The sequence below is a fragment of the Crotalus tigris genome, unplaced genomic scaffold, assembly GCF_016545835.1.
Source record: "Crotalus tigris isolate CLP2741 ecotype Arizona unplaced genomic scaffold, ASM1654583v1 scf7180000024340.7048381, whole genome shotgun sequence".
In the NCBI taxonomy this organism is placed as follows: Eukaryota; Metazoa; Chordata; class Lepidosauria; order Squamata; family Viperidae; genus Crotalus; species Crotalus tigris.
In genome coordinates, this window is record NW_024100510.1 from 3,083,318 (window position 1) to 3,101,583 (window position 18,266).

At 42.0% G+C, this 18,266-nt stretch overlaps 1 protein-coding gene across 10 annotated transcripts in view; it reads left to right on the forward strand.

The window, feature by feature from the left end:
- Positions 1–18,266, forward strand: part of ADARB1 (adenosine deaminase RNA specific B1) — a 111,451-nt gene that overhangs the window by 49,648 nt on the left and 43,537 nt on the right. For 7 of the 10 annotated variants that reach the window (XM_039326383.1, XM_039326375.1, XM_039326377.1 and 4 more), the window contains 3 exons: positions 6,681–7,609; positions 14,296–14,410; positions 15,836–16,004. In XM_039326383.1, coding sequence (XP_039182317.1) covers positions 6,681–7,609; positions 14,296–14,410; positions 15,836–16,004 — 1,213 coding nt within the window. Of the gene's footprint in view, positions 1–6,633; positions 7,610–14,295; positions 14,411–15,835; positions 16,005–18,266 lie in introns of all 10 variants that reach the window. The other 3 variants (XM_039326379.1, XM_039326380.1, XM_039326378.1) reach the window with 2 other exon arrangements.

The window sequence follows — 18,266 nt, forward strand, 5'->3', positions numbered from 1 at the left end:
AGAATTCTGATGTGACTCGTACCCCTCTATCTGATATGATTCGTTGTGGGGCTCCATGAAGTTGATAAATATGGTGGATGAACAGCTTTGCAAGTGTCTTTGCATTGGGGATTTTTCGGCATGGGATAAAATGTACTTCTTTAGAGAATAAATCCGTCATGACCCAAATGACTGTGTTCCCCCCACTTTCCAGTAACTCCACAATAAAGTCCATAGAGATTTCTCTCCAAGGCACTGATGGGGTCACTACAGGTTGCAACAAGCTTGGGGTCTTTCCTTTCGTTCTCTTTGCTGCAGCACAAGTTGGGCAACTGGCCACATAACTTTCAATGTCTATTTATTGATGGTCACCAGAACTGCCGTTTCACCAGTGCAAAGTTTTTACAAATCTGAAATGACCAGCTGATTTTGAATCGTGGCATAGCTGCATGAATGTCAGTCTCTATGTGATGACCAAGGGCCTCGAACGGAGGCAAAGCAGTCAGTTGGCAAGAGAAACAGTCCTTTAATCACTGCCAATGTTCCCCAAAACCTCCTACATATGCTGCAAGAGTTCAGCCGAAGCACATACACATGTTCCTTTCAGCTGCCTCTGGCTAAAGGCAATTGCAATACAGCCAGAGAAGTTTACAATGTCCTCAAGGCAAGACAGATAACAAAAAAAGAAAAACAGAAACATAATGAGTCCTTTTAACTCTCAGCTTGCCTGCAGACTCAGAGATGCAGTCTGTAGTCGTGAAGCAGGAAACCAACTGTCTGGAATTCAAAGTGTCCAGGTTAAACAAAGACAAGAGCACAATTCACAACTATCTCAAGATACCACCTTTGTTCCTGGCAAATGCCCCACCCCACAACATCTCCTTAAATCTTAATCCCCAGGTGTGCCTCCCAAGCAATTGAGCCTGCCTCCGTTCTCTCCTCCTCTCTGCTCTTCTTGCTCTAGGATCAGGTGGGGGTGCCTTGCTCGTCACATGAACTCTGCCTTCCCTGTTCCAAATCTGAAGGGCCCTGGCCTGCCTCAGCCTGTTCCTCCCTACAGTCCTCCAAAGCCACAGACATCCCCTCCTGGGCCTCAACAGGGTCCTGTGCTGGCTCCATTTCTTCCTCCGATTCAGGCTCGGACAGAGGCATGACACTCTGGCTCTTTGGGATGTACAGCTTTCCTCCAGCCCATGGTAACTTGGTGCATAGGTTCTTGTGGCTTAGGAACCATTTGTTGGTTTCTAATGCTTTTTTGAATTCAATCTCTGCTTGGCTCACTAGGGGCTTTTGAAGTTTGGCTTGTGCTCAGGTGGTGACTTGTGCTGCTTGTGTTTTGTTGGCATAAGTGGGTCTGTTATTTCTGTTTGGTGGCTATTGTACTGAGGCAGTCTGGACAATGCATCCACTAGGAAATCCCCCCCGGTAAGTGCTTTAGAGTGAAATTAAACCGGTGGAAATGTTGCGACCATCTCACTTGCTTAGGGGTCAGTTTCCTGGGTGTTTTTAGTGCTTCCAGGCTTTTGTGGTCTGTCCACACTTGGAAAGGAATTTTGTTCTCCTCCACTAGTTAGAAGTGCCTATTGGACTGCGTAAACCTCCTTCTCCCAAACTGCCCACCTTTGCTCTGCCTCTGTGAGTTTCCTTGATGTGTATGTGCAAGGCTGCAATTTCCTTTCATCATTTTCTTTTAACAGTACTGCCCCCGCAGCCATGTCACTAGTATCAGCCTGAATTACGAAAGGTTTTTCGGTGTCAGGGTGCCTTAGAACTGGCTCTGCGGAAAATAGACTTTTTAACCTTTCAAATGCAGTTTGACATTCTACTGTCCATATCAATGGCTGACTCAGTTTGGGTTTTCTCTCCCCTTTTGTCTTTAACAAGTTAGTAATTGGCAGTGCAATCTATGCAAAGAAAAGGATGAATTGCAAGTAAAAGTTAGCAAATCCAAGGAAACTTTGAAATTGCTTCTTGGTGTGGGGCAGAACCCATTCTAGTACAGCTCGGACTTTTTCAGGGTCCATCTCTATGCCACTCAGAGAGATGTGATACCCCAGGTAATCAATTTTTTCCTTATGAAATTCACACTTAGACAGCTTAACATACAGTTGAGCTGCCTGGAGTTTTTTCAGCACTGTTCTGACTAATTTCACATGTTCCTCTTTCGTTTCAGTGAATATCAGGATATTGTCCAGGTAAACAAGCACCCCCTTATACAGGTGCTCTTGGAGCATGTCATTTATTAGTTGCATGAATACTGCGGGTGCCCCTTGAAGGCTGGAGGATAAAACCTGAATTGGTAACACCCTAAGGGGCAATTGAAACGGTTTTCCACTCATTCCCTTTAATTCTAATCCTGTAATACGCCTCTCTCAAGTCCAGTTTCGAAAAGACTTTTCCTTTCGATAGGTGTGCTACCTTGTCTTTCATGAGAGGGAAGGGGTATAGGTTACTCTCGCTCACTGCGTTCAGAGATCTATAGTCCACGCAGAGATGGAGAGTCCCATCTTTTCTTGAAATAACACTGGGGCTGTGCTCTTTGGTTTCATCAGCTGGATGAAACCCCTTTCCAAATTTTTGTCTATGAACTTTTGCATTTCCTTGAGCTCCCGTGGGCTCATGGAATATAGTTTTGGCTTCGGTAATTTCGCCCCTGGGAGGATCTCGATGAAGCAGTCCGTGGGTCAGTGAGGAGGCAGTTCATCAGATTTCTCTTTGCTAAACACTTCAGCTAAGTCCCTGTATTCCTCTGGGATGTCTTGTAACTCCTTTTCCCCTCCCACTGCTGCTCTTTCAGAGGGGCTTCCCCCATTTCGGAGCTGAACCAGGGGTCTTTACTGTACTGTACTGTCTGGGAATCTGAGTTCTCCCATCCTCCAGTCCACCCACGGGTTCCACTTCACTAGCCATGCCATGCCTAGAATAAGGGGGCACTCCATGCCAGGGGTCACGACAAACATTATAGTCTCTTCGTGATCCCCTAGGGTAAGCTGGGCAGGCAGTGTGGCAAATGTGGCTGGTGTCACCCCTGCAATGGACCCATCTAATTGACCAAGTGAGATCGGTTTCTTCAACCTCCTCACTGGAATTCCTATGTTCCCCACTAATTTTGGGCTTATGAGGCAACGGGTGCATCCAGAGTCTATTGCTCTGAGTGCCACTCTCTCATACATTCTGAGGCTAAACAGTTCTACAGTTCTGGTGAGGAACGTGATGGGTCCACTTACCAGGGCTTCGTCTTCCGAGTTGTCATCTGATGAGTCAGGTGGCTCTCTTGTTTGGATGGGGTGGGGAACTCAACAACCTCCACGCTCCTCATGGCCATCTCCTTCGGCTTTATTGGGGTCTTTCCGGGCTTCCCAACCGGGGCCCAGTCAGGTTTGTGGACAGGAGTGCGTGAGCAGCACTTGGCAGCGCGATGTCCTTCCTTTCCGCATTTGAAATATCCTGTCGTTCTCTGGGTGGTTGTTTCGCTGGTTTACGGGGTTGCTCTGCTGGCGACTTTCACCAAGATCTCCCTCCACGCTATTGTCTTTTGGCCCGATCAATCTCTGCTTCCTTGCCTAGGATATACCACTCTTGGAGTCAGTCCGGATCCCCTTGAGGGATGAAGACATTGTATAGGTCGTAGTTCAGGCCATCTTTGAAATGTCCGATCAATATATCTTCCGGCCAGTTCAACTTGCTGGCCAGGGCTCGAATTTCTTGGGTATATTCCATTACAGGTTGCCATCCTTGCCTGACAGTTTTGATGTGTTCCTGCACCTTCCAATCAGCCAAGGAATCTTCAAATCTGTTTCTGAGGGCTGCCATGAACTAATTGAAATTCTGCAGTTCTGGGGCATCGGCGTCTTGGAGATCCACCATTCAGTCCACTGCGGTGCTATCTAGGGCAGCTTGCACAATCCATATTTGGCTGTGGTCACTCGGTATGTCACAGCTGTATTCCTCTATGTAATTCAATACTTGGGTCAGGAAAAATCCCAGGTGGCATGGCTCCCTGCAGTATTTTACTCCCAGTGGCAGGAATCTTTGGATGGACCGATGTCCCTTCTTCTGTCTGTGTCTGTGTCCATCTCTGTCAGCTGGTGTGGTTTGTCTAGGGGTGGTGGCAGCTGTAGCGATGGCTGCTGCTTCTGCGGTGTTGATAGAAGGGCCTGGGACTGCTGGTTCCCCCCCGTTCATTCCTTCAGCTGAGCCTGGGTTGACAGTTCACTGGCACGGATCAGCTTTCTCCTCCTTCATGGAGTCAAAGGTGACTCTCAGCATGTTGATGGCTTGCTCCAGGAATTGGTTGGAATGGGGTGGCAGGTCGTCCTCGTCTTCGCTAAGGTGACTTTCCAACCCAGTTGGTGACTGCCACATCTGAGCATCACTTTCCTGGATTTCTTCTCCCAGTCCTCCTTCTTCCTGACACCCATTGACCACCTGGGCTTGTGGTGGCATTCCACGACCACTACCTTGTCTGATGAGCTCTAGGATTGAGAACTGTATTGGCTGGGGTCTGCTAGGTGGGACATCTGCAGGTTCTTCCTTTTCCGTTCCGATATCTGACATAATTTGCTTAATCTCTGGTAAGGGTCTTCCTTCCGGGCTGACTATTACTGCAGATCCTGCGCAATGTCAGGGCTCATTTCAAAACCTCATCCCAAGAAAGCAGGACTCCTGGAAACAGTTTCTTTCCAAAAGGAACTTTTATTAGGAGAAGCTGATAGCAGGCATGATAGGCAGGATCTGAGGGCTTCCCACTCAGATCAATAGGTTAAATGAGTCCCAAGCAAAACCCACCCCAGTAGTTCATCCGTTCAGTTTGAATGGGCCAATCCCTAGATGTTAAGTCTGCTATGGGAAAGGAGATGATAACCGGGTCCCATGCTTGTGAAGGTCCCATGTTTGTGTAGATGTTGTTGGGTCTTCGCACCTTCCCTTCCACAGTGAGAGATAAGCCAGATGGTCGGAGGCACATTCCTTTCTCACCCCAAGGTAACATTGAGGGAGAGACAGTTCAAAGAGTCAGCATGCAGGAACAGCGGGAAGGATACATTGTAGCAAAGAAGAATAACATATCATGGAGCCTTCCCCCCTCCCCCTCAGGGGAATGGCAGAACCGTCAGAAAGAAAGAAATAGGAAAGAGATGAGATGGATCCCCCCCCATGGAAAATGGGTTCTGACAATTAGTATAACATTATCCTCTCTGTGTCTCTCTGTCTTTGTCTATCTCTCTCCCCCCTGTATGTATGCATGTATGTGTGTGTGTGTGTGTGTGTGTGTATACATATCTATCTATGTAGGTCTTTGGTTGTTCGGGTTTTCTCCCGCATAAAATTGGAAGTGTCTTGGCGACGTTTTGATGAAGTCCCATTCATCATCTTCGTCGAAACATCGCCAAGACACTTCCAATTTTACGCGGGAGAAAACCCGAACAACCAAAGACCTACATACAAACACCCGCGAAAACCTCAGAAAACAAATATCTGTCTGTCTGTCTGTCTGTCTGTCTGTCTCTCTCTCTCTCTCTGTGTATAGTAATTTTCTCAAGGTAATACATTTATGCACATAATTTTTAAATTGAGAAATATCTACTCATGTCATGTCATGAGAGATTGTACTTTGATGGAAATCAAAAGTGTGATGCATTTCTTTATTTTATTTTTATTTAGTCTTATATGAATGCCAGGAGAATATCTTTCCCTCCTTTGAAATTCTTCCGCTTCCTTTCCATGCATTAAGTAAAATGTGGTTGCAGACTGAGTTATGAGAAAGCTTATTCTGTACTAGTCTATCTTTTCTATCTTTCATCCTTTAGGATTCCTGAAAGCAATTTTGTGTGTGTGTGTGTCATTGAAAGAATCAGAGACTATTGATATCTTCATTTTTCATGGAAATACAAATATCTTTGTCAGGGACTAGTTTCTGTATAGCTCTATTTTCCAATTTTATACCTTCAGCATGCATAATAGATACTGAAGTTTCTAAATAAACATCCAATTAAAAGTCTACAGATAAATCTCTTGGTAGTTAGTTCTCCAAGCAAGCATAGTGATGAATATGAGGAAAATATTTTCTTAATAAAGGTGACTTTTTTAAAAAAAAAAATGTGTGTCCTGAAATTTACTTGAAACAATTCCATACATTATAGGGACCACCTCATGCATTCAAGGGAGTGAGTAGCAATTGCTAGCTGCACTTTAAAATGCCTTCATTAATACATTCAGCATTAATATGAAGGGAAACTTAAGGGCCAGGTAAATATCCAGTTGTGTAGAGGTGTATATAAGGCTTCTTAGAGGAATCCTGAAAGTTAAAGTTTATAGGGAAGCTTGGCATCAAGACTACAATTTGAAGAACTAGATTGTCAGTCATTTTTTCCCCCAAAGGAAGAACTTTCTTTTTTGTGATAGAGATGAGCAAATAGCTTCTAAAAAGATGTCTGATAGTTTGTTTTCATTTTAGAATTAAGGATGTCATTTATAATATATATATTTTAATAGCTTTTCTGCTTGCAAAATGAAAAATATTTGTCAATACTGAGTACAAAATATTTAAATAAATTGTGTATACGGTTAATAAATGAATAACAATAATATTTGAGCACACATCACTTAACCAGTTGCAAAGGTAGATAAAGGAATCTCTAAATTTTACATTTACAAGGTCCTGCAACGAAGGCATTGTAAGTTACTCTTTCTGGGCATCACAGGTTCAGGCAACACTGATATTAAAGAGAACCGCAACATGGACAACATTCCACCTAGAGACGGGACTGTGCAAGGTGCCGGGGAGGGGAATCAGCTCCCTAATAGTGGAGGCACTAGCAGCAGGAAGCGGCTGTTGGACGAGGGAAGCAATGGCCATTCCAAGTTCCGCCCAAAGAAGAAAAAGAAAACTCCAGGTCCAGTGCTGCCCAAGAATGCCCTGATGCAGCTGAATGAAATCAAGCCTGGCTTACAGTACAAGCTTCTTTCCCAAACAGGACCAGTTCATGCTCCAATTTTTGTGATGGCTGTAGAAGTTAACGGGCAGATGTTTGAAGGTTCTGGTCCCACAAAAAAGAAAGCAAAGCTCCATGCAGCTGAGAAAGCTCTGAGGTCCTTTGTTCAATTTCCGAATGCATCAGAAGCTTATCTAGCAATGGGCAGAACTCTTTCGGTAAATACAGACTTTACTTCTGACCAGGCCGATTTCTCAGACACTCTCTTCAATGGGTTTGAAAATCCAGTTCAGTCTGAGCATTCCCTTTACTTGGAATCCAATGGAGATGGCTCCTTTACCTCCAGTGCAGATTTCAGCCTCTCATCCGCTGTGGCTAGTAGTTTTATCCAATCATCTCTCCCTGCTCCATCACCGTATGCATCAACCAGTGGGAAGAATCCAGTGATGATACTAAATGAACTTCGACCAGGATTAAAGTATGAATTTATTTCAGAAAGTGGAGAGAGTCATGCCAAGAATTTTGTAATGGCTGTGTCAGTGGATGGCCAAATGTTTGAAGGATCTGGACGGAACAAAAAACTGGCAAAGGCTCGGGCAGCTCAGTCAGCTCTCGCGTCTTTGTTTAATATGCAGCTGGACCAAACACCATCTCACCAACCTATTCCTAGTGAGGGTCTCCAGTTACATTTGCCACAGGTGAGAAAAAAAATATAGGGTATTCATGTTGCAAATTTTTACAGTGCTGGAATAGTTTTATTGTAATTCCAATTAAACATACCTGGAAAGCTACAAAATTCTCATATACTACTAATATATTTCTGCCAGGTCTGTTAATTATATTTTGTGTATATTGCTATGGAAAAGTTATGTTGTTTGTTATTCCTGAGAATATTTTATATTGCTAAGAAAATAGGCATAGTAATCCTGAGCCTTAGGTATGATTTCATCAATCCTATTTTTGTGCAAAGTGAAACATGCTTAGGATAGGATGGAACTACTATTATAGTATTGTATTGTCATTATGAGCAAACATCCATAGCAATGTTGTTTGCCAGAAAGCCATGGGTAATTTGTATAACTTAAATAATGCCTTGCCAAAATCAGGTGGTAAAGCATGTAACTGTTTGTATGTAGGCAAGACTGGAGATGACTCATCTAAGTGGTGGTAGTCACTTCCTTATAAGCATATCACTTTTTATGTTGCTACCAACACTAGTATTCAGTCATCCATTTTATCTTTTTTCTCCCATATGGTACATGTGAGTGGCTGCTATTTCTTTAAATAAAGAATAGCTCTCAAACACATTGTTTCCCTGAATGCACATGGTAATAAGGAAGGACACTGCTTGTACTATCACCAGGTCAATTGTTCATTGTCCATTTAGGAGGTAAAACTGCCCTGTCTCTGTTCCTAGATATATTAGATTTTTGGGATTTTTGGATCCCTTGAGGGTTACAGAATCCAATATTGCTAAAAATGGCAGTCCTCTGTATAATTTTACAAACATCACAATTGTTCTCATTGTTTTTGTACTGCCTTGGAGCCAGTGGTGGGTTTCAAATAATTTAACAATTGCCTTGCCCTCCCTCTGCCATGGTTGGGGTGGGCTGCTCAAGGGGTCAGCTGGGGTGGGGGCAGGAGGTCCCAGCAGGGGGGCAGGAGCGCCTGTTTGTGGACTTGCTGGAGGTCCCAGCTGGGGAGGGGCAGGAGGATATGGTGCGAGGGGCTGCAGAAGTCTCGGAATGGGTTGGGTGCAGAAGGGTGGGGGGTCAGCAGGTCCCGGCTGGGGGAAGGTGAGGGGGTCCAGCTGGGGAGACAGAAAGGCTGGGACACTTCTGCGGGGGAAAGCAGCACACCTGCTGGCTGAGCCTCTTATCCACACTGCAGTCATGTAGGATTGCATAGAAGGAGCACCGGGCAGGGGGCTGGAGGGGGAGCGGCTGGCAGGGGGGGAATCAGAGCAGTGGCTGTCTCCCTCCTGCACTGCAGCCCCATTTGTGCAGGCAGAGATGGCCCCAGGATGGCCAGAAGTGGGCCCTTGCCTGGCCTGGGCCCCATCCGCTTGGTGGCTCTGATGGGGGTGGCAGTGGCTGCTGCTCTGAGCCCCTCGACTGGCCAGCCAGGCAGGGAAGCAGGAGGCAGTGGTGGCGATCCCTGCATCGCCAGGCCTGGCCAGCAGCAGCTCCAGAAGCAAAGCTGTGCCGCCCATCTTTGCGCTGGTGGGGGCGGTGGCGGGGGAAGGGTTCTGCCTGCTTTATTAAGGTGCATGCCCACCCTTCACTGCTGCTGCTCCACATCGTCCTGTGTGCACCCCTGGCCCCTTGCCACTGCTAGCCCAGCAGATGTTACGCTGCAGAAGGGAGATGGCATGCTGCTGGCTGGGCCTGGCAATGCAGGGATCACCGCTGCCTCCTCCTCCTTCCCAGCCCCATGCATTGCCCAGGTGCCACAGCATACCATCTGCTAGTCATAAGGGAAGCAGGAGGAGGAGGCAGCAGTGATCACTGCATCGCCAGGCCTGGCTGGTAGTATGCCATCTCCCTTCCACAGTGCATCATCTGCTGGGACCCTACCAGCCCCCCCCCATGCAAGATGGGCAGCACAGCTTCACTCCTAGAGCTGCTGCCAGCCAGACCAGCCGATGCAGGGATTGCCACCACCGCCTCCTCCTGCTTCCCTCGGTAGCCAGTGGGTTGAGGGGCTCAGAGCAGCAGCAGCCACTGCCCCTGTCAGGGCTGTCAAGCAGACGAGGCCTGGGCCAGGTATCGGCTCCCTTCCGGCCATCCCGGAGCCATCTCCGCCCGCACCTATGGGGCTCCGTGGCCAGTTTGCCATGATTCAGAACAGCGCCTTTTATGTTTTTGATTACAAGTGGTACCTTCCTCAACCACACGGTCTCCCTGAAAGCTACAGTTTTAACACCAGACACAGGCGATTGGAGAAATAAATAATAAGTCGCCATTTGATACCTGCCTTCTTCCTATAGAACCAAAATTAGAGGGCGGGTGGCTGAAGAGAGGGACAGTTGGGGTTCTGCCTGCTTTATTATGGGGCAAGCCATTAACAGGCAGCCCACTCCATTTCATTAAAAAATATTTTTTAAAATTTTTAATGAAATGGAATGTGCTACCTGTTAATAGCCTGCCACATAATAAAGCAGGCAGAACTGCAACCATCCCTCTCTTCAACTAGCCGCCCACTAAATCACTGAGGTCCCACGTGGCCAGATGCATCCCAGCATGGCTGGTTTCCCTCCCCCCCGTCCCAGCCTCGCATGCTCTCCTTTTCCTGAGCACGACTCACTGCAGCTCAAAGGCAGCTTCTCTGAACTGCTGGTGGAGGGCGAGGCGGGGGCTGCTTTTCATCTTCTCCTCCGGATGGCTTTGGCAGATCCCCCCTCACCTGCCCACCCACCCTCTTCCCTTTCACTCCCTGTCAAAGCCCTCTTTGCAGCTCTGCCCACACAGCCACCAAAGTGGCAGTTAGAGCGCCGGAGCATTTCTTTGGAAAGCATTTTTCTGCTACCGCGAAGTTGGAGATCTTGCCCTCCCCACCACCGGCCAGATGCCCTCGCTTCCCAAACCATTTCTTTTCTAACCTTTTTTCCAGCTCCTCCGTCACTTCCTCTGCCGCCATGTGCAGTCCCAGAAACAAACGTTTTGTGGCTAAAAAAAAAAAGTTCAATCAATTCCAACTTCTTGTGAAAAAAAAATCTTGCGAAGTTGGAATTGATTGATTGAACTTTTTTTTTAGTCCCATAAACTTCTTTTGTTTGTGGGACTGCTCACAGCGGCGGAGGAAGTGACAGAGGACCGCATTGGAGCTGGAAAGAAGGTGTCGCATGGGTCCAATTGGGGGCGGGTGGGGGTGGCGTTTCTGCCACGTGTCAACCAATTCTCCAAACTCAAAAGAAATTAGCTACCAGTTCTACCAAACCAGTGTGAACCAGCTGAATCCCACCACTGTGCTGAGCGTAGTACTACATGGCCACCGGCTGATTGTAGAGGTAAGGCCAAGAATCCTGGGATGCCGAACCAAGAACTGTATGAACCATTGGAGATGTTGTCACTAGTGTCTTTTTGCCTTGCTAGATCTTCATGAGACTTTTCAGGCAGGAAACAAATTCCACTTCAGTGCAGTTTTGCTCATACATTTAATTTAATTTGTTTGTAAAGTGTGTTACTTGTTTATTGAATGAGTAAGGGTGAGATACAATTTAGCCTAAATAAATTAAGTGTAAACAGTGATAGTAAAGCGTTAGACTTAAAAATAATAAAAATAAAATATCAGAAATATGCAAAACCTCAAGCATAGCAGCAAAGGAAAATCAAAATTCTGAAAGAATTTTTTAAACTAATTGAAAAAAAATTAGTGTGGTAGCCAGCACACTTTGGGAGACACACTTTGGGAGACACACTTTATAGGTTGAGGTGGGAAAGTTATATATCAGAAAGTTTGCTCCCGCTTGCTACCTGTCTAAAGACACATTGAGTAGAGTCACTAATAGGGTATTATTTATAAACAAGCATATGGTATGCTTCAAATACCATAGGGCCTAAAGAAATAAAATTCTAAAATCTCAAGCCCACTTTTTAATTAAATTCATTGTGTTACATTTGTCTTGTCCATCAGTTATCCAGTTTTTTTCAAACGTACTGAGTCATCCCAAGACAGCCAAAAGTATATCATGCCAGTTCTGCAGTTCTGGATTGGTTGGCTTCTGTAACCTCCAAATTTCCCACAAAAATGAACCTGGCAAATGAACAAGGCAGTTTCATTGTTCAAATCAGGTCTAAATCCCTGGAAATATTGAAACATTCCATTGCTCCTTAGCTAAAAGATCAATATGTATAGTATTCCCCCCCCCTGCTGAATCTATGTGAATAAGAGTGAACTGGGGGGAAAATTAAAAATGCATGGAGTTCCATGTTTCATAATAGTACTAGAACATGATTATATATTTCCCATTATTAATAATTGAAAAAATAATATGGAAGGTTTGTTATTGATTGTCACACAAATATAGAAACTGATTTAGGCTAAGTTGCTTAACTTACAAGGTTGGGAATTACAGATGAGAAGATTTACTGATCCTTTTATTCCTCTTCTGCCCAACTTGTATCTGAACCGTGAGGCAAACAAATTCGATAACTAACAAAATAACTAACCAACTAACTTCATTTCCCTACTGCCTGGACTTCACAATGAACAATTTTTCCTCCATTGTTAGTGTTGTTTAAAATTATAAATTATTGCAACCTCTTTCTTATTTTCTCCCTGTGATAACACAGGAGCATAAACATCTGACAGTGGTTTGTCAAAAAAAACTGTGGTTAAATATACAATATGAAACAACATTCAGGGAGCATACAGAATACAAGGCAGTCAGTTATATACAAATGGTTCAAGAGAGTTGAACCTCAGATACAGTCTCTTAAAGGGACACTACCCCTAAAATACTCCGCTGACACATTCTCCCCACATCACTTCTGTTGGTCATCTACTAAATTATAATGACCTTGATAGATAGCTTTTAGCAAGAGTTGCTCAGCCTTGCCTCATGTCTTCCTCAGTATTCTCCCAAATCCATCACGCATTTTGAGGAACACAGCCACAAACAGAGACCTATATCCTGTGACTGCTTTTGGGAATGAATGTGCGCTCTTTTTTGTTGTACACCATTCAATCACAAGACTCTCACTTGACACACCCACACCTGACCCTTCAGAAGACCCATCACAAGATCCTGACTGACCTGTGGGGACCCTGATGTGACATTGCAAGACCAATGACCACATCTGAAGCCCTTATAAGCAGAAGAACACTGACATCCCATAAACTCCACTGAAGATGTTACCTAGCCTGATAGTGAAACGTTCAGAAACCAGCCCACAAGCTCGGAGAATGAACCTCCACTCCATCCTACACCCGAGCTACAGATATTCGCCACTATAGTGAGCTGCATTTAGAGCGAGCCAGTCTGGTATAGTGGTAAAGGTACCGGGTTGGAAATTGAGAGACTATGAATACTAGTCCCCCAGAGACAGGTAGCCAACTGAATAATTTGAGCCCATCACTCTCTCTCTCAGTCCTAGGAAACAGGCAAAGGCGAACTGTTTCTGAAAAGGTTGCCAAAGAAACTGCAGAAACGTGTGCAGGGAGTGGTCAGGAATCAGGACTCCCTGGAAGGCACAAACATACACATCTACATAAAAACAGAGATAAAGAAATTACAAAGTTTATTATGCATACTCAGGGCTGTCGGATGCTATGGCATTCTTGCAATTTTAAATTTAAAAAAATCTTAGAATAGATCATTCTAGGAAAAACCTGATGTATAGCCCAATTCAGTGGGAGCTTATTGCCTGATATTATGGAAAATCAAGTCATGGTTCTTAGAATATGAAACCTGTATATCATAGGTATTTTTCTAACAATTAGAAATACAATATTTGTTTTAAGTGAATTCAGCAGTAAATTAATAAAGTTTTTCCTCTTGACAGTTAATAATACTGGGTTGTTTTAAAAAGGGAGATTATTTGAATGGTTAAAAAATGGATAATTTTAATAGTTTTTATCTATGTTCTGTTTGGTATTAGGCAGCAGTTGGTAAAGCAATTTGGAAGCTCTCTTTCCTTATTGTTTGACCCCAACTTTAATAGTGTTATGTTTGAACTGGCCAATTCTGGATTTTGTTCAGCAACATGAAAGATTTGGCTAACTAACCAAATAACTGTCATTTTTCAAATATTATGTTATTCCCTTCGCTGTTAAGCATTTATTGTTTATATTCAATGTGTATTTCCTAGTTACCCCCTCTAGTACTGTGGTAATTTAAAAACTCTTCATTTGATTTTTTAAAAAAGAATCTTTTATTCTTAAGATATTTGAAATACTTTACTCAACATTTTTTGTGATTTTGATAAAAATCATAATGAATGTCATCCATTATATGATATAGGACTGACGTCTCTGAAGCAGAATCTTCCTTTCAATCAATTTTTATACTTGTGTGATTTTCTAGCCAAATATGTACGTAATCCATAGTCATCCCTTTTTAATTCCCTTTAATTTTACAGTATATCTGGGTCATCCTTCCAGTTTCCAATTATTTGTTCTGTTCTAAGGGATGCCATAGAACAGTGTTTCCCAAACTTGACAATTTTAAGGCATGTGGACTTCAACTCCCAGAATTCCACAGCCAGCGTTGCCTTAAAATTGTCAAGTTTGGGAAACACTGCCATAGAACATAGCATGATAATGCGGTGCAAATGGATAAATTCATTCTAACATTGTTAGGGCAGGTTTTTAGTGTTCATTTTAAAGTAAGAAATAGATTTGTGTTTCTGAATTGTCCAACATACCAATATGATTTTTGCAGGTTTTAGCTGATGCTGTTGCACGCTTGGTCGTAGAGAAATTCAGCGATTTGACAGATAACTTTACATCACCTCATGCACGTAGAAAAGTGCTAGCCGGTGTTGTCATGACAACAGGTAAAACAAAACAAGACCCACCTGCCATGCAGCTGGGTTCTTTATCCCCTTGTTTGTATAAAAAATAAAGTGATCAAGGTAAATAGATATTGTCCCTTTCTTTCCCATATTTAATAATGTAAAAAAAGTTATTATTAGTAATTAGTAATTCATATTTAATTCTAATCTTTAAATGTTATATTTTAATATTAACTATTATTGGGCATGTATACATAAGTATGCAAATCATTGTTTTTATTTTTAATTTTAAAGCCCTCTTTCTCTTTTGCTTAATCATATACATGAAGTAGCTATTTATAATAATTAAATACTATATTATCCCAAATTTAACATAATAACATTTTAACAACAGCAATGCTTTTAATCATACAGTGCAGCTTAAATAAATAATTGATAGTTTCACTGTTATAATCATGTATATTTTATCCATGATATATTCAATACTTAAAGGGTAGAGATATTTTGACCCCAATGGACTGGAATTCACTGAGTTAAATACATTCTGTAGGCATGGCACCCATAATCCATAAATATATGATTGTCCCATAAATAGAATTGATTGTTGCACTAGTGAAATAAATTATATATTGAAAGAGAGAGAAAAATTTAACAAGGCAGAAAAAAGGAATCAGTAAGACTCTTAAACTCTCTGACTTCTAGAAAGTTATGTTTTATTCATGCCCATATATATTTCAGTTAGTTAACAATTATAATGAACAAATATATTTATTTTTAATCACATTGATTAAAATATGTAAATAAAATGGTGATAAAAACATTCCCAGTTTAAATTTATAGTTAATGTCATTTCATATTTGTTCAAGTTCCACAAATTAGAATCTGGTACTTTAAATGATGTTGCTCATAGACAACCAAATCTACTATCCTGTATTGCATGAAAAATTCAACTCATAGTTTAATTGAGAACTCAGAACAAAAAATGCCTGAGACTGCAAAGCTGGAAACTAAATATTTTTTTCTCTAAAATTCACAAACTTTCACCTAGCCCCACTGTATCTGATATGGATTTAAATAAATAGCTTGATCAGTGTTGTATGTAATCTAAATCTAGTAATGATTTAATTGTACAGATATTTTCAGTCCATCCAAGAATGCATATAGCTGTATGGTTTGACAATATAATGTATAAAATCCAGACTATGCAAATTAATAATTTAATCAGTTTTATATGATTCCAAAATTTGAAAGGCAATCCATACAGAAATATCTGTGTATTCAACTTCAAATATCTGTGATTAATTTAGAGTTCAAAATTATTTAGAATTGAAAATTAACTCAATTTAATTATTTAAATCATTAATTATTAAATTATTTTTATTAGATAGTATCCATTAGGCTACATGTTTAAGATGACTGGGAAGAAAAACCTTCTTTAAGTCTTTTCTCCTGAAACTGATTTTCCAGGTACTGATGTGAAAGACGCTCAGGTTATAAGTGTTTCTACAGGAACAAAATGTATTAATGGAGAATATATGAGTGACCGTGGTCTTGCTTTGAATGATTGCCATGCAGAAATTATAGCTCGGAGATGCCTACTTAAATTTCTTTATACACAACTTGAACTACATTTAAGGTAAGTTCAAAGGACTTTTACTCTACAGAGGCAGGTTCTATCAATCACACTATGGATAGGATCACAGAATATTGTGTTCATACAAATTTCTATGAAGACATAGTACACTTCATAAGATGCTAAGACCTAAATATGAAAAAAACAATGGTTTGATTTGATACTTTCAGATAATAGCAATTGAATTAATGCTTCTTTCTATCTCTGAGATAACCCATATAGGAAATAATTTTGTACTACTATCAATTTTAATGGAGCAGCATTCTATAGATTTTCAGGAGATTGCTCTTAGACAGATATGGGGGTCCTCAGTCTTTCAATAATTTATAAAATAATTTCAATCTTTAACCATTAATTTATGCTTGGCTGTATCCCATTTTAAATAATGCAGCACTATCTATGGAAGACACTTTAAAATTTCTGGGAATTGCAGTCAGTGCAAAATGCAGCAGTTTGGCTGTTAAAGATACAAATGAACTGTACACAATTGCCAGTTGCTTATTGTACACATTTTAAAACATTAATATAACTTTCAAAGCCATGAGTATCTGCAGGGGGCCAAGGGACCCATTATGTTAGGAGACACATGGGTAATTGTGATTTTCATAATGAAGTCATCATATTTATCATGATTTTAGCACCATCACATTATACTGTGGATGCTATCATTTAAAGCCTATTTAAAGCTTTGAGAAAACTCTACGGCTTTGAGGTGCCATAAAAGATAAACTTTATTGAATACACATCTCAGTACTGAAGAAGCAAAATCAGCTTTAAGTTTCCCCTGGGAAAAATCTGGTTTGTTAACAATAGCTCTCCATAACCCCCACACACCAAGGTGTGTTCTGAATGGTTAGGTCTTGGCTGTGCTCTGATTGGCTAGGGGAGTGTTCTGTTTGGTTGTGCTCAGGTTAGTCTGAGTTGCAGAGGTGTTTAAGATTTTGGGGTTATGGAGTCGTTTGTCAATAAGGGCGGGTTTCCAAATGGCTGGTAGGCGGGAGGTATCATCTCGCTTGTTCATGCTGTGTGGGCGTTTTTCTATCTCGATGGCTTCTCTGATTATTCTGTTATTAAAATGTTCACTTTTGGCAATGGTTCTGGTATTTTTAAAGTCAAGTTCATGTCCTGTGGCTTTAAGGTGTTGGACCAGGGAAGATGTTGGTTCCTCTTTTTTGACTGAGTTCTTATGTTCTTCAATGCGTGTACTTATTCTTCAACTACACACTCTCACCAATATACTAACATCCAATGGATTCCATAGAAATAAGATTACAAACCTAATCCAAAAAGAAACCCCCACTAAAATCCAAGACAAAGAACAAGAAAACGGCAAAGCCCTCCTCCCATACATAAAAGGCACCACAGACAGAATCAGTAAGATCCTTCAGAAACACAACATCAAAACAGCATTCTGCACAAACAGAAAAATATCCACCATCCTTAGAAACCCCCAAGATAAAATTGAATTAGAAAATCAAGGAGTATACGAAATCCCATGCACCACTTGTCCCACCACATACATCGGACAAACCAACAGAAGAATAAGTGCACGCATTGAAGAACATAAGAACTCAGTCAAAAAAGAGGAACCAACATCTTCCCTGGTCCAACCCTTAAAGCCACAGGACATGAAATTGACTTTAAAAATACCAGAACCATTGCCAAAAGTGAACATTTTAATAACAGAATAATCAGAGAAGCCATCGAGATAGAAAAACGCCCACACAGCATGAACAAGTGAGATTATACCTCCCGCCTACCAGCCATTTGGAAACCCGCCCTTATTGACAAACGACTCCATAACCCCAAAATCTTAAACCCCTCTGCAACTCAGACTAACCTGAGCACAACCAAACAGAACACTCCCCCAGCCAATCAGAGCACAGCCAAGCCCCTAACCATTCAGAACACACCTCTACCCAATCAGAACACAGCCAAGCTCCCACCCAATCAGTTCATACCCCCACTGGCAGTTAAAAGGAAGAAACAGCTAAGACCAGACATTGCTGCTCAAAGCAAGAAGCTGAAAACACCAGCCTGAAGATGACGAATGTGACTTTGTCGAAACGTCGCCAAGACACTTCCAATTTTACGCGGGAGAAAACCCGAACAACCAAAGACCTATATACAAATACCCGCGAAAACCTCAGAAAACAAATAGTTATATAGCTATATATAGAGAGAATATAAAAGTCCTTATATAAAAGTAGTCCCCATTATTTTTAAATGATTCATAATATAGAGGAGTCATACTGAATGAAGGGC